Source organism: Myxocyprinus asiaticus, chromosome 44, assembly GCF_019703515.2.
Source record: "Myxocyprinus asiaticus isolate MX2 ecotype Aquarium Trade chromosome 44, UBuf_Myxa_2, whole genome shotgun sequence".
Taxonomy (NCBI): Eukaryota; Metazoa; Chordata; class Actinopteri; order Cypriniformes; family Catostomidae; genus Myxocyprinus; species Myxocyprinus asiaticus.
This window is the reverse complement of record NC_059387.1, coordinates 22,513,305-22,530,683: the sequence shown is the minus strand read 5'-3', so window position 1 is coordinate 22,530,683 and position 17,379 is coordinate 22,513,305. Positions and strand designations below refer to the sequence as shown.

The 17,379-nt window shown below is 37.4% G+C and overlaps 1 protein-coding gene across 3 annotated transcripts in view; it reads left to right on the top strand.

The window, feature by feature from the left end:
- Positions 1 to 17,379, top strand: part of LOC127434765 (catenin delta-2-like) — a 426,842-nt gene that overhangs the window by 213,039 nt on the left and 196,424 nt on the right. For all 3 annotated transcript variants that reach the window (XM_051687724.1, XM_051687723.1, XM_051687725.1), the window contains 3 exons: positions 968 to 1,002; positions 1,901 to 2,017; positions 12,629 to 12,822. In XM_051687724.1, coding sequence (XP_051543684.1) covers positions 968 to 1,002; positions 1,901 to 2,017; positions 12,629 to 12,822 — 346 coding nt within the window. The remainder of the gene's footprint in view (positions 1 to 967; positions 1,003 to 1,900; positions 2,018 to 12,628; positions 12,823 to 17,379) is intronic.

Below are 17,379 nucleotides of genomic sequence, written 5' to 3'. Positions count from 1 at the left end.
TTGGCAAATCCAACCACAAAAGCATTCCTAACAACCTGATAGCTTAGAAACACAACTTTATTTCCAGGCATACTGATAAAAATAAAAAAAGAAAGGAAAAGAAAAGAAAAACTATGTGCCTTTATTTTTTTACTTTTGTGAAGCCACCCAGTCAGATTAGAGTTTACTATGAGAAAGTGCTTTCCAGTGTGTGAAATATGCATTGGCTGGTCAGACAAATAAATGCACACATTTTCCATGATGCCACACAGCAAAGATTGACAGAATTCAGAGCTGATAAATAGACGTTTCATTGGAGGAAGCACTCAAGTCTGCTGCCACACTTCATTCAGTTTGTCAGGCTGCTGCAGCACAAAATCATGGGTGAGTGTGCTATGCCTGAAGGCTTCTATACAGTAGATGGCCAGTCAACCACAACAGAGCTGATTTTAGCCACCACACCCCCCTCGCCATTGACTTACTCTGTCCTGTGGCCCAGCCGGGCACCAGCAGTTTCGATCACAAGCCAGGAAATCCAATATTCTGCACCAATCTCATTCCCATCATGTGGCTGCACGTCAATTGTATTCTTTTTCTAACTGAATTGGAAATCTTTATAATATTGATGGTCCGAAGGGTGGGAAGCGTTACCCCAGTTAACCTTTAATCCCAGACCTGGGAGAATGGGAAACTAATCTGCGTTCGTATGAAGAGGCATCAATCTGTTGCTTGCCCTGCTCTAGTTTCCTGCAAATTCTCTGATGTGTGTTGTGACTAGACATCGTTGAATTGTTGTGTTCGAACAATTATTCCCTTATATCCTTTACTACTGTATCGTACAGAGAGAAAGAAAGGTGTGTCTGCACGGTGATTTCACTGTGAAATTCAGCTTGTATCTCAATATTTGTACAGTGCGTATGTATGAACATGTATAATATGATTGGTGGGCACGACTTTAATTAAAACCCTGTTGTTTTTCTTCTTTCAGTTCAGCTGATGAGCAGTTTCGCTGGAATACCCAAGGTAAATGTCATTTTTTAAAATGTACGATGTAACAAGGCTGCATTTGTGATAGGGAGTTTGTATAAAATATCATTGCATCATCTATATGGATATCGGTCTTTGAAAAAAATACTCTGAAAATGTATGATTTCTTAAAGGCCGCATTTTATGATACATATAAGACATACTCAGTTCTAATGTGAATATATGTCCTCTTGCAAAGAAAGGCATTTTAAATGGAGATGGAATGTACTGTAATTATATGTATATACACAGTATGTATGTGTGTATATATATATATATATATATATATATATATATATATATATATATATATATATATATATATACTGTATATATAATATGTATACGTATATATATATATATATATATATTATAATGCACATGCACACATTGATGCACTGTGTCTGCTTATTTATTTTCTCCTTATATCAAACACACATTTTTTTCATCAAATACAAAATTCTTTGTGTTTTCTGTATCTTAAGTAATCATTGTGAATGTGACGCATTTGCTGTCTGCATCTCTCTCTTAAACAGTATGTGTCCAAAGACAGCAAAGTATTCCAGCTTTTCTTACTGCTCTCCGGCCATACGGGTGGCACTCTCGATGAGAGGTTAATCTTTTGTCTAAGGGAGCTTGTGTAACCATTTATCCCTTGGCAAATTACACCACAGTTGGCAGTTGGATCAGACACAGCATGTTGGTTATCAGGGTCATCCTAGTATTCTCAGTCTTAGACTGTGTGTCTGCATGGTGAGCAGGTGATGGGAAAAGGTCATGAGGTCAGAACGTTAAGTGTTACAGGTGGGGCTTTAGGGAGTATCTGTGGTGTATGTGACTGAATGCTTGTGTGCAAGCATGATTAATTATTGACTTCCCTCTGTTTGGTTCAAAGATGGACAGAAAGACATTGAGGATGAATTGAACACAGGTCTGGAACTGGTGGACTCATGTATTCGTTCTCTACATGAGTCTGGCATCTTGGATCCACCCGAATACACCACAGCTGACAGTGAGTAGCTATCACATTTGCTTATTCAGTAGTTTTTGGAGGGTGTTTCTCAGCTTTGCTTTTCATTGGTGCATGGTCTTTTAAAGAAACATAAACCTAATCCAACTAATCTGTGACATTGTGGCCATCCACATTTGTTTGACATTTGTTAGAAAAGCACATACTGTAAAAAAAAAAATTAAAAAAAAAAGATTTTGTGTTGGGGAATACAATATGAACAATAATGACCAGGAGTCAAAGTTGAGTTTCAGTCAGTTGAGAGAGAGTTTACTGAAGACAAATTTCTCCACATTTCCACTGGCAAATGACAGAAGCAGAAAATGAGTCGAGGATCTAAACTCAAATTTACTTAGATTACAGAAACAACAGTAATTATAGACATATGCAAATTAATTTACATAATCTCTTACGACTACAGAGTTCTGATAGGTGAACAGTCCAGATAATTCTAGGAACATCCAAACATGGTGTTTTGTATGTGAATGCAACCATTCAAAAGATTATATTTTTAAAATATCTTTCAAGCTGGTGAGCAGAAACGGGTCAGAGGTGAGTCTCCTTTTAGATGCACTGACGTCCAGTCCCTCTGACTTAGTCAACACTTTCAGAACTCCAAACAATCCCTGCAATGACATCATTAGATAGAACACAACATGCTATCTTTCCCTCAAGGTTGAGTCAGGCCTCACTGGGACACAGGCCTTATCCAGTTGGAACAAACATGACGATAGAACAAAAAACGGCCAAACGCAACAGAACAAAGTTAGGCAGAAATATACTTTTAGTGATGAATGCTATAAGAATGCATTTGTGTTAGTAATACACAAATTACCTGCATCGTTCATAATTTTTACATAACCTGAATAAATGCACATGATTAAATAAAATTCGATTGCCTTTTGATTATAACAATTGCTAGTGAATGTATTGAACTCATAAAAACAAAACAATAAAAGGTTGTGCAAAAATATTTATTTAATCATAAAGCTTTTCTTTTCTTTTTTCTAAATGCAAAAAAAAAAAAAAAACATGTAAGAAAGCTTTTCAAATCATGAATATCCACACAGAACCTGAACATACTAAATGCATCAATGGCACAATATTATTGCTGTAGATCATGAAAATAAACTATGGCTTATGAATATTAATTAGCGTTAGTGAATGATGGTCCAAGAAGGTTACCTAGGAATTTGAGTACAATTTAATTCATATTCATGTGACCATCATCATGTTATGACATCACATCAAGCTCATCCGCGACCCTTTATATTGCCTTTATATTATATTTATATTACCGACAACTGCATATAGCGATGAGTGCATAGCTTTAAACAGTACATCATTTTATTTGTGGCTATTTGCCAGTTGCAGCCTAACCATACCAGAATAGAATTTCCAGACAAATCATTTTTCAGACTGCTAATATTTCTTCTTGAGGATTATCTCTCTTTATGGTTACAGAACACATAATTTAAATATGAACAAAGCTTATTTCTTTTCAGGTTTATATGCTTATTTTTTCTAAAGTATTGCATAAACGAATGGAAGGAAGGAAGGAAGGTTGGTTGGTTGGTTCATCATATACTTCTTAAAGATTTTAGGAGCATATTGCATCTTAATATGATTTGTATTTTTCTAAACCAGTCATGACTATAATGTTAGTCTTGTCAAGCAGTTTTGTTTATGCTAAATGCAATTTACATCCATACTGATGCACAGAGTCTGTCAATTGATATTTTAAAAGCTGTGTGGAGGAATAGTTTCTCTAACATGTACATGAACTCTGATGATTGTGCTGGAGAAATAGCCTAATGTGCAGCAAAGTAATGACAAATATTTTATATCGCATTGACACCTAGAAAAACAGGAAACGGCTTCTGTCACATCTATACTGTAGCTGTAAAAGCAAAGACATGGTTTTGTCTCACTTTGTATCTGCAGTTTGGATGTATCTGAGAACATCTGTCAGGATTAATGTCACAAACATTGCTTTTATCATGCCAATGCTGATTATTAAACTGTCTTTTATATTGCACATTGCACCGAAAACATTTGATTTAGGGAAGGGTAATACCTTGTATTTTTGTAATTTTAATGAAACAACAGCTGGCTGCATGCCACGTTGTATTAAGACAGTATGCAGCAGAACAGGAAGTTGTGTGCCAGAACAAGTGGATGTCAGTAAGGTTGTTATTGTAAATATCTTCATAATTGTCTCTTCTGGAACAAAGAAATCTCCATTCTATGTAAATAAAAAGCAGTTCTTATGCATGTTCCGCTTTCTCCAAGTAGTTCACCAAAAATGTTGTATTATGTCCAGGATTTTATAGAAAATGCCGCTCTGAAATTCTAATGTAGTCTTAGTACACAGGTGCCTTTAAAACAAAGCTGTTATATTTCCAATTTGAGTATTGCCTGTGCATTTTAGCATGTTTCATTTGAGTGAGTCTTTTGACAGTAAAATAAGTCTGTCTATTCAAAAGGCACCCAAAATGATCATGAAAGTAGTCTGTGCAGCTTGTGCATCATATGCCAAGTCCTCTGAAGGTATATGAAATAGGAGTATTTTTTTTTGTAACAGGGCTGCACAATTAATAGAAAAAGTAATCGAGATTACAGGTACAACTCCCACAATTAACTAATCGTGAAAAGTGTCAATGAAAGTCCTCCATTTAGGTCTACTCCCATTGTGTCAAAATGTTATATTTACAATGTTTTTTTTTGTTGTTTTTTTTTTGCTTTTTCATTATGTGCAAGAATGCAATGACAAATCAAAAGTGTTTCAATTGGTCTATCGTCAAATCAGTAATGAAAACCCAGTATCGTAGTGTTGTTGCATTGCTAATTTTTTGTGAAGAATTCATTCCTTATTTATTCCTTATAATTAATTATTTTAAATTATAATTTATTAGTTTTTTTATGCATATTAAGTAATTCAGGATCACAGTTCTCAGCTGAAAATAGCATGTGCAGAGAAGAGCATGCAGTTGTCCCACACAAAATTTGTATTTTATTGTAAACTCTATTAATTTTAATAATTACAATATCAAGGAAAATAATTGTCAGTTGTGATTTTTGTCATAATCGTGCAGCTCTTTTTGGAAATATTCCTATTTGATCCAGGACCACTTTATTACCCTGCTAAGGCAAAATGCATTAACTGCACATTTTGTCAAAATCTGGGTCTCTTAAACAATGAGCTGTTCTGTGACAGACAGATTTGCCTCAACTATGCTTGGATAATACGATTAAAAGAAAACAGAGTGAGGAATTTTCCATTTTGGGATACGGTAGCGAAATATGCCAGCTAAAAATATTGTTTGAAGAAAATTGTCTTTACCACCTGTTCCCCTCATTTCACCTTCAAAAAATCCAAATTATGAACAGAAAGGCTCAAGCATCTGTTTTATTGGGATATATTACTCTATTACTATATTACTAAAACTATCTATTCTCCTCCCAGAAAGTTGCATGTCATTGATCTTTTTCAGAGTTCAGAATGGCTTTTAAATAAGTTATTGACTTTGCACATTCTGTCAAGGTTGGTGACAAGAGAAAAATGCCACCAGTTTTGCAATCTAATCCAAGCTTTTAAGTCAAAATAATCAAAACAGATAATGACTTGACTGAATATACATCCCTGCCTCAATCGTTTCGAGTGAAGCTTCAGGCTTTAAAATACCAGCGCCATACATAACAGGGCATGAATTATGTATGGGAGATTATGTATGTTTACTATAACAGGTTGAAATTACAGCGATCTCTGACATTCTGCTAAGGACTGAGTGGCTTTCAATAATTTATCGTATAGTAGTGCGAGTGGAGATAAAATAACTGGAGCATTGTGAAGGTGTCTAATGTGGACATGCTTTTACACATTAGCTGACAGCCAACAAAATTAGCCCCCGTGACCCAAAGACATTAGTTTTCAAATAGAGCTCATTCCCGACTGTCCCTGACTCATTCAGAATGCATTAGTGATCTAAACATCAAAGCTGTAAGAAAAATGTCTTGATGTCATCCCTTTAAAATTGGCAATGGCATTGGTTTGTGTTCCTGCAATGCTTGATGTTAAGACTTTCCAATCTTTAGTTGTACCGGAACTATCCATAGATTTCATCTAACCATTATAGTCATGTTCTCCTCACACTGTGTCAATGCAGCATGATGGTATTGCTCTTACAAGCCTTGTAAAACGAATATAAAAAATAGCTCCCTCATGAAATATTTTGTTCTGCCGATGGAGCCCAGGCCTTTGACCTAACCAGCAAAAAATAGAGTTGGTACCCCTGGTGATATTTTATACATGTCCAACACTCCATGCACTTCCATAATGGGATTTATTTATCACTAGTACAAATTTATTCCAGCCTAAGGTTGGCTTGACAGCCTGCTTTTGGGTAAAATGTTGTCGAGCACCACCTTGGTACCATGCCAGCTGAAGCTTTTCTGTATTTATCCACTTTGAATGGACTTTTCTGCCATTTTCTAAGAGCTATCTGTAATACCATTTGGTCTCTGTGGATCCGAAAGATGACGATATTAATTGAGAATGGCCCATAAACCTGATTGAGATATGGGAAAAGAGGACCGTTCCTATGAGCATCTCACCACCGAGGCTCTTTGAAATCAGTGAAATTATTGGTATTTGGAGAACTGCACAATGGTGAGGTGGAATTTATTCTCTGTGAGACAGTATACAGTGCTGCCCAGCTCTTTGATGTTAGAGTTTCGGCACCACTGCTTTACATGTATACAGATGTTATCCTCAGTTAAGCTAATCCAGCCGCTCTGTTTTAAGGAGGTGAGTAAGAGAGCTTCAGATCTCTTGGGTAGGCTTGAGTAAGGATGGGGAAATCAGATGTGTGCCTCACACTAGGTGAGGAGCTATATTTAGTGTATCTTACTGCTAGGATGCTGTAGCTGTAGTCTTTTTGATGTTGTATTCCAAATGATGAGAATGATTCCCTGGAGAATAAGAAATATTCCCAGGACTCAGTATACAGTACATGCACACATATGCTGATATGCATATAAAAAAGATGCAGTGTACAAATTTGACTACTAGTTGTGACAGAACAATATATTCGCAAGGCCAATAATGAAGTCATTTGCAGTTTATCAACGCTGATTGATTTCAAGCTTATGTTCATTTGATCCTCATGTTATATGGCGTTGTTCCATGAAACACACAAGAGGATGTCAGACAGGATGTTAGTTTCAGACACCATTCACTTACATCACATATTTATTCCTTACAATGAAAGTGAATTTAGACTGAGACTGTCATTCTGCTTTATGTTTTATTTTGTGTTCTATGAATGTAAGAAAGTCATACAGTTTTGGAACAACATGAGGTTGAGTAAATAATTACCTAATTTTCAGTTTTGGAAAAAAATATCCCTTTAATTAGATTTTCATGACCATACTGCTACTTTTGAATAACCGTTAGGTGTTTGACTTTGCATTGCCTCTAAATTTGTTGACCTTGATGGTGCTGTGCTCGAGGAACCAGGGCAGGGGAAAGCTTTAGGCTAACCAAAGCTGTATTGCATCCTCCCCGCATCTGCTCAGGGGTTTTCAGATCAATGAAAGCAAAAATGAGTGCAGCAGGCTATTATGGACTCGAATAATGCACCAATTTTCTTATCTCTCCAGACCAGCTTGATGGATTTGTCTGATACAGGAGCCATAGATTATTGTGTAGCGCAGGGAAAGTAGACAACATCCTCCTCCTGAGAAACCTGAGATGCTTTAACTCAAGCTGTTTTTAAAGGCACAGTGTGTTTTGAGGGGAGGAAAAAAATTTTTTTCACACTATGTTTCAGGGATAAGTTATCCTCTGATAAAGACTCTTGAGTCCAAACATGGTCTTGCTAGCTGAAGGCTATATCAGCTTTGAAAGCATCTTGACAAACTATGAATTGCTGATACTGTCTAGTTTGCTGGCACATCTCTCCAAGCAAACGATCAGGCCATTGCTGATTACTTTTATAACTGGCTTGTTCTGACTAGATATGGGCATTGTAATCATTACTCAACAGATAAATCACCAGGGGGGTTGACCGTTTTCGCTCATTGTGTCTTGCTGTTTGTCAGCATCTAGCGCGATAAGAGGCACCCTTTTAAGAAGGCGTGTCAAGTAAAACAATAATTCAACTCAGTCTGCCCTATGTTCTTTGTCTATTTATATTCTTTGTGTATTTGTGCTGTGCATTTGCACGTGTCGTAGTCAGGGTTGTGGTTTGCCATGTGCTGTCCCAACCCCGCCTCCTCATTCTTTCTGGCCTCACCTTCTAATATAGTCTTCGTTATGTTGATTGTCTTCACCTGTTCCTTATGTGCTCAGTCTGTATATATTGTGCTCACTTTCCTCTTGTGTTTGTCGGATCATGTTGTTTCTCATGTTCAGTCGGTGTTTTGATTGCTCTGTCTCCAGTCCAGTTTGTAATTTTGTCTTTCGTTTATAGTTTGTCATTTTGCTTTTCAGTTTTTCTCCCTTGTGAGTGTTTGTTTTCTATTTGTGTTCTTTTATTTAAATAAATCGTATTTTTTACTCATTCCTGCTATTGGGGCCTCATTTCTAAAGCATCCCTGACAATCTCGAGACCCTTGCGCTCCACGGGTCTTCTCATTTGTGCTATTTTTTAATTGTTGGTCTATGTTAGGGTTGTCACGATACCATAATCATATCCAGTTTTGGTTGTAAAGAGTTACAAAGTAATTATTGTAATTAAATTACTTTTTCCTTGAAAACTAAGGGATTACTCTTTTTAGTAATTTAATTGTGTTTGGCTGTTTTACTAAAGGGAAATATCCCCATTACTGCAAGTTTATGACAAATGCAGATAAGAAGACATGCACGTCCAAGCACATTTATCTACTAAAGCACTTGACACTGCAACATAGATAAACACTTTTGAGAGATTGCAGGGCTCTTCACACCAATGTTTTAATTGTTTTCTGATGTAATCATGTGCTAAAAGGACGTCTTTGACTGCTGCAGTGCTTCTTGCTGTTTCTTTTGAGTATTGCATAGGACCAATGGATTTTAGACACCGTGTCAAGTTAAAAATAGTTTCAGCATTTAAAAATGCACCTCGATACCTGCGCTCTCTTGCATGTGTTGCGCTGCATCTAGCTTGTTTTTAGCGCAGGTGTGACTAAAATTCAATGTTCTGAAGAAGTTCAGGTGTCAAAGAGGACTTCATGTGACTGTTGCACCATTACACATGATTCCAGATTGTAAAGGTTCAGTCCAAATAAAGTTTCAGCACGTGATAAATGGTAAACCAATATTTTTTCCCTTATGCTCTGGTTTGCTGAGGGGCCACTGTAACTTTTTTAAACTGTTTACTGTTACTATACTGTTACGAATGTTGCCTACAATGCTTACATGAAATACAGACTTTTGCAACAAATGTACTTGCTTGAAAAATAAATGATAAAGACAGTGATCGATTTTGAGTTACAGATTTTATTAACCATTTAGGAACAGTTCAATTCTGAGGGTGACAACGATTCAAGAATAATTTATTTGATGTTATATAATCAATATAAAATTAATCTATTTGAAAGAATTAAAAGAATAATTTGATGTCTATCCTTTTCTTGTCCATCTGGTCAAAGTTAATATGGGTTTTTAGAAAATTAGTAATGAGTAATTTAATTACTTTTCAGAGTTATCAGTAACTTACCCAACACTTAACTACGATATTATACCAGGTAAAGTATCACGATACAAATTAGTATCACAATAACACATGATATTGTGTTAATTCTTAACAATTTATACAAATACAACGTATTACTTTTCAAATCGACCAAATCTACAAAATGAACCAAATTTACATAGCATAGGTCATAGCAAAGGTGGTTCCAAGAAACTAGCCATTCCACTTGTTGCTCCGAAGTGGTGAAAATAACTAATGAATGAACTGGCAGAAGGCTCAAATGGACTAACTTACTACCTAAAACATGCTTTGTTTGACGTCAAAAAACATCACCGCATCAAAACAGCCAGTTCAAACGGCAACAGCTTTAAACTTTTATTCCATTATTTCTGTGATTTATTTGAATGTTGGTAACATAAAATAAAGATATTATGACATTGAAAAGACTGTTTTGAGCAGCTGTTTCATTATTACAATTGCTTTTGCCCCTCTCTCCTGGTAAACATCAGCGCGAATGCAGATTATGCACCGGTTTGATCGCACGCCTCAGGTATGGAGTTATATTTGGGCCACAATTCTGCGCGCACAAAATTATATTTTGAGCATGCAAAAATATATTTTTCATGCAGAGTGGGTAGGAGTAGAGAACAAAAACCAGTGTTAACTCCACCCAGAGTTGCACAAATATCAGAATTCTGAACAAATTAACATTCAAGTTAACGTTATTCAAGTGCAAAATTTATTTTATTTTGCTCAAAAGGAAATTATCTTTGAAAGAAGATACATTGCTTTACAAAACTGTGTTCATGCGCATGCAAAATAACTTTTTGTGCGCTCAGAATATCATCTTGCGCATGCAGAAATTTTTTGTGCACTCAAAATATCATCTTGCTCGTGCAGAACATTTTTGTGCACTCAAAATATCATCTTGCATGCTCAAAATATCATTTTGCGCACGTAATTGTGGCACATATATAACTCCATACTCAGGGACCACCCTAGTGTGATCAAAACGATCTGATTATATGTGAGAAGTTACCGCTACCTTGCATTTGTAATTGGAAAAATATAAACATGTGTAACGTTTGATTTTTTCAGAGAAACTGTAAATATTTTAACCTTTACAGAAAGCAGTAAGGTTAAATGAAGTGACACTAACCCTTGTGTATTCTGCAAAAGCAATGGGATGTGTCTGAAGGTGTTTAATAAGGTTGCTGGTGTTGGCTTGAAATCTCTGTAAGCGTTCATGGCAGATTGTTTTTTCCATCGTCGATAGGTCTTAACAAGCAAAAACCCCAAAAAGTCCAAGTATCGCTGTGTGAATTGTATTTTTTAAAAAAAGCTTCTCACTCTCCAAAGTTTTATTTAAATCCATATTATCCATTTGGAGACACAACCGCCAAATTAACTTGTTAGGATTCAGACATAAACACTACATTTTTAATGTTATTGCCTATATACTGTAGGTCTAATTCAAATGAACATTTTAGCGAACATAATATTTATTTACGTGTAACATTACTTAAGATAATATCATATTGATGGTACTATCCGACAAACACATTTGCATATGCCAACTCCTGACAAACACATTTTAATTATTATTTTAATTATCACTCTGTGTGTCATATAACCATGTGTATTTTGAAGGGTTTTGTCCATCAAATGCATTAAAATACACACACACATTTCATTTCACATTTCAGGTTCATTATGTAATCCACACATAAATGCCGAACCGATTGCATTATTAAGGTAAAGTAAGTTTTAGAGTTGCAAATTATTCTCTGCTTCAGAAATGTAAACGAATGCACAAAAATCCTCTTCTAAGTAAGATTAATTTGCACCATATTTTATCAGCCATCTTGGAGAAAACATAAATTTCAGTTAAAATGTGTTTTTGTGTTTATGACCCTTTTAAGTGTCTTTTTATTTCACTCAGTAACAGACAAATAGCAAGTAAAACAAAACATCATATCAATTCACAAATGCATGTAACATCAAATAAACAAGAGTTATGTCAGAGGTCCAAGAGATTATATTACTAATTACAATTTTACTCATGTATTTTTGTAATCAGTTTCGGATTACAATTCAGAAGTGATCTACCCAGCACTGTTTAAAGCATAGAATGTTACAAAAAGTACAAAAATGTGGTGCAATCAAATCATCATATATTGTCATAATGTAAAGATTCGCTGGTCAACTCAATAAAAGACACTCAAAGTGTCGCCTCATGTAGTGAAAAGTCACATCATGTATGATCAGTATCGATCTTTGTTGTCATGATCGATAATTGCTGTTACTTCAGAGTGCTTAAGTACTTGGTTACTCATGCCCATACCTAGTTGCTACCCAGGACTGAAAGTCACCATGGCGTGCGCAGTGCAGTTTTGATGCAAAATCTGAAAAATTAGACTGCAAGGTACTGCTGAAAATTATGCCATAACTAATCACAAGCCTAAACATTAGGTCAGTTTTTGGCATGTTTGTATAACTACAGTATATTCGCTGTGAAAAGTGAAGTTGTGCAATTATTTTTTCATGATCGATCATTGCTATCACTTCTGAGAACCTGAGTACTCCTGTTCTCATGCCCAACCCTAGTTCTGAGTCTGACAGCTCTTCAGTTGCATACTTTGATGCACACACACACACGCAAATATTCACACAAATGCATACACACATTCTTCCTTATTGTGGTTTTGTTCCTCTCGTCTTGCACTCTCACTTGCTTATGGTTGTCTCTCCTGTCAGTTTAATCCTCCTCTCTTGTGCTGTCTTTCGTTCTTTCCTTCTCTCTCTATTTCACTCCTCCCCTAATAAATTATGTATGCCATATCTGCCAGGCTGAGGGCTGCATCGCTGCTTTGCTGAAATTGTTCTCTCTCTCCCTCTCTCTCTCTCTCTCTCTCTTGCTCTTGTGCTTTGCACACAGGACCGAGTCTGCTCACTCAGAGCTCACTGCAGATCACCTCGAACCCAGAGGGCTCCCTCCAGTACTCCGCCAGCTACCACAGTAACCAGACCCTGGCCCTGAGTGACTGCTTGTCCACACCGCAGTCTCAGAAGCCTCAGCCCCCTCCACGGTCCAGCGGCCAGCCCGGAGGAGCCGTGCACAGCTATAACCAGGTGAGAGACCGCATTGCTTTTCTCTCTCTTATTTTATTTCCTTTGCCTCTTTCGTTACAAATCTATATCTAGCTTTTCTTATGTTTACCTTCTCTCTGTCTGTTTTTGCTTAATGACTCTGCATTGGGAGTATCTTGTGCTCTTGGATCAGGGGTGCTGTAGTTCTAGCCCCAGCTTTGCCTCCTGTTTTTTTTTTTTTTTTTTTTTTTTGACATAAAAAGTGATTTTGCCACCAGATTAAACCAACTAACAGAAAGACTGAAGTATCTGAGGGGTTAGGATGCCGATTACCAGTGGTACTGCATTGTATTGAATGGGGACTGTGTGTATTTCTAACTTTGCCATTATCTGGGGAGTTAAATTGTGCCCTGTTGATGAGACTGTAATTATATCAAACCCTGCAGGGCTGTCTTCCACCAACTTTCATTTTTTCAAATGAGACGGAGTCTTGCGCACCTGCAACGAGCTTGAAATGTTCAGTTATAGGAACCGTTCCTGTTCAGAGGAGAAACATTTCATTTAGCATGGCAGTTTTACTGTTTGCTAATTAACTGCATGTTTACTCTGCATACAAATGACAGAAGTAGTGCTGGAACGGTTGGTCATGATAAAGATGACATTGGCACATCCCTGCTTTTTGCACACACGAGACTCTCTCTCTCTTTCTCGATCTCTTTTGATTCCTTGTCTCCTCTCCCATCCTTTGACTTTTTTAATGAGCACATAGGCCCTCTGTTTTGGGCACAGAGCATTGCTTTTAATGAAAGATGCCTATCACCCTCAGCCCTCTGCTCTTGTTTTGGAGAATCAAGGGGGTTCCTCTGCAAAGATTCTTTGCCAATGCTCTCTTTATAAATTGATGCATTTTCTCAGTAAATAAAGAACAGAGAACTTTTTTGCTTGGAACTGCACTTTCTACATATTGAAAGTAAATAATCCCTCTCTCTCTTGCTCTCTCCCCTCTACATTTCTGTGGTGCGAATATGCTTTAGACTGTTGGCTTGTATCTGAGGAGAGTAATCTGAAGAGGGCTTGTCTGCTTCAGGATAGGTTTATATAACACAACACATCAGTTAGGTGCTTATATGTAGATATTTATAACACCTCAAACCTCTTGTTCCCTAAATAATTCACCCACATCAGGAATCTGCAATAATCTCTTCAAGTAGGTGTTCCTCTTCTCTCTGCACTGGGATGCCGTTTTCAAGCAAAACAGAGAGAGAGAGAAAGCATCAGAGAGCGAGAGAGAGAGAATGCTTTTGGTCAGTTAATGATGGTATAATTGCATCACATTTCGGTATAACACTATATCAAGCTATTAAACGCCTATTGTGAGGTTTTTTTTATGAGTCTTCTATCTCTTCTATCTCATTCAAGTCTTCTCGGCAGGAAAGCAGCACACACTTGACAATAAAGCTTCCAATTACAACCAAAATGGCTTTTACAGCCTGATGCCATAGGAAAACCTCTTTACAAACCAGAATGTTTTAGAAAACCTTCCATGTCCATGTGCTTTAAAGTCAACATAAAATCAAAATCGACCCAATTTACTTTCTTAAAACAAGGTCCTTTGTCTTATTGTGTACAATTAATTGGTGCATGTTAAAAAAAAATGTCTTGTGATATTTAATTAGGTAATATTGCAAGGTAATAATTTGTCCTGCCTTTGAAATTACTTTTCATTTAAGCTGATGTCACCTCTTATTTTTCTGCCCCTCCTCTCCAATCACCAGTCATATAGAGTTTTTATGAGACAATCAATTTCCAATAGACAGAATCAAGGGCTTGCATTTATATTTTCTTGTTGAATATCCTATTCACTCAGAAATATGTCATGAAACAGCATTTCATGTTGACTTTAAAGAACCAAGAAGGGCTTGGTTTTACCTAGAATGACCAGTACGCTGATCTAAACACCCTGTAATGTAACATCAAAACATTTGTATTTATTTAACTTTGATCTTTGCTGAAGCTAAGGTATTGCAAAGAACCATTTGAAGAAAGTATACGTACACTTTTTCTGCACAATCACAGTCCATTTTCAAGATCTTTGCTTCATATCTATTAAGAATTCCAGACCATTATTAAAAACCAGACCATAATGAAAAACAAAGCAGTAGTCTTTTTCTTCTTTTTCTTTTTTGTCCTTTTTTGTTGTTGTTGTTGTTGCTCAAAATTACATTTACTGCCAGTTTATAAATAATCTAATTTATTCAGAATATTAATAATTAGGTTCCATGATTTCTGTAAATGAGGAAAAGTGGAACCAACGTTTCATTGTAATCACCCAGAATCATCATGGTGATTATGAGAAATCTAAAGGAAGAAATGTTTATTCACACGCCAAAGTGCCTTGCTAAACTGCGGGCACTGTGCCAGCATTCATTTGCCTGGGTGTCTTTGTGCACGCCTGCCCTTCTGAATTACAGGCAATGCAACATCCATTGACATAAGGGGTGATGATCCCATGAGGAACTGCAACATATGGTCATGTATGTATGTGCAGTAACTCCAGTTTACAGGCTTTTTTATTATTTTGTTCAGGAGATTCTTGCATCTGTTATTTTCAAGGGAATTATTATGATTTTTAAAGCATTCTGGCAAGGAGAATTTATGTCCTTGCCTCGTATTCCTTTTCCTCATATTCCTGAAAAAATACCATCTGAATATCAAGTGATCCACCTTACTGTTGCTTTTGTAGATTGTTAAATTGTTTTGTTTGAATTTAAAGTGTGCAATTATTTCGATGTTAAAATACTGCCCCTTGACCCAGTTTATTATGTCGAGACAACAGTAAATAATCCATTGGTAGATTGATACCCCAATAAAGTGTAAACACTAGCTCTGTTTTTTTTTTTTTTACCAATGACAAACAGGAACAGTGTTTGGGGGAAACTGAAAACAGTCATGATTTTTTTAAATCTCGTTTAGTGACACTAGAAGAAATCTGCTAGAATTCTCTGATTCTTTTCCCCCCAACGCTAATAAGTACATTAGTATATACCAGGGACTAAAAATGGTTAAAGGAATGAAAGCCGAAAACGAACAATTTTTTTTTGCAGAACGTAATGAAAATGGGAACAAAGTGATTTTTCAATTGTTCCGGAGTGAAAACTTATAACCGAAATGAAACCGAACAAAAGTCGGAGGTTCAAAGATCCGTGATCCAGCGGCATTATTCCCATGACTCCATGACCCGCTGGGCAGCGTGTGGGAAAACATGAGTCTTTGGGTTCTGGGGGGGAGTATGGTTGGAAAGCTGAAACTGAAAGGAATTGACGGAAGGGCACCACCAGGAGTGGAGCCTGTGGCTTAATTTGACTCGACACGGGAAACCTCACCCGGCTCGGACATGGAAAGGATTGACAGATTGATAGCACTTTCTCGATTCTGTGGGTGGTGGTGCATGGCCGTTCATAGTAGGTGGAGCGATTTGTCTGGTTAATTCCGATAACGAATGAGACTCTGGCATGCTAAATAGTTAAGCGGCCCCATTCAGTCGGTATCCAACTTCTTAGAGGGACAAGTGGCATTCAGCCATGCGAGAGAGCAATAACAGGTTTGTGATGCCCTTAGATAGGGCTGCACACACGCCACAATGGGTGGATCAGCGTGTGTCTACCCTGCACCGAGAGGCACGGGTAACCCGCTGAAACGCCACTTGTGTTCGGGACTGGGGATTGCAAATATTTCCCATCAACAAGGAATTCCCAGTAAGTGCGGGTCTTAAGCTCATGTTGATTAAGTCCCTGCCCTTTGTACACTACTACCAATTGGATGGTTTATTGAGGTCCTCGGATCGGCCCCGCTGGGGCTCCTCACGGGCTTTGGCAGAGTGCCGAGAAGATGATCAAACTTGACTATCTAGAGGAAGTAAAAGTCGTAACAAGGTTTCCGTAGGTGAACCTGCAAAAGGATCATTAACGAAGGCTTTAATCGGGGCGAGAGTGCCCATAGCGGCCAAGGCGAGGGAGGTGGCGTCCACCCTCCCAAGGCGAACCGCTGTTTGTTCTCTGTTTCCCAGGGGTCACCTGTACCCCTTGGTGCGCACTGAATGAAATTAACCGGTTATAACCTCTAAGGAGGACAACCAGACTGGTACTCGCCGGGGGCGTGCGCATCGGCAGCTGCGCGCATGTGGAAGAGAGGTCATGGCGAGGTTATAACCGGTTAAGTTTGTTCCGATATTTTTTTAATTAAGCCAAAGGGTGTTTCACAGTACATTTTTGGAACTACACCACTTCATGTTGCCCGAAAAAATGAAACGTGCTTTGATTTTGAAGGAAACTGCTGCATCACACATTTCTTTGCCTAATTACTTGTTGTGGATGTCGCATTCTGTGATGCAAGGAAAACATTATTAGAGGTAAAAAGTATATGCTATTTCTTAGTTGTTTCCAAGTCTTCACTGAAATAATTTTAGATATGATGTACTAATACAGATTTGAGGCTGCTGGGTTCAATCCCCACAGCCATCACCATTGGGTCCTTGAGCAAGGCACTTAACTCCAGGTTGCTCCGGGGGTATTGTCCCTGTAATAAGGGCACTGTAAGTCG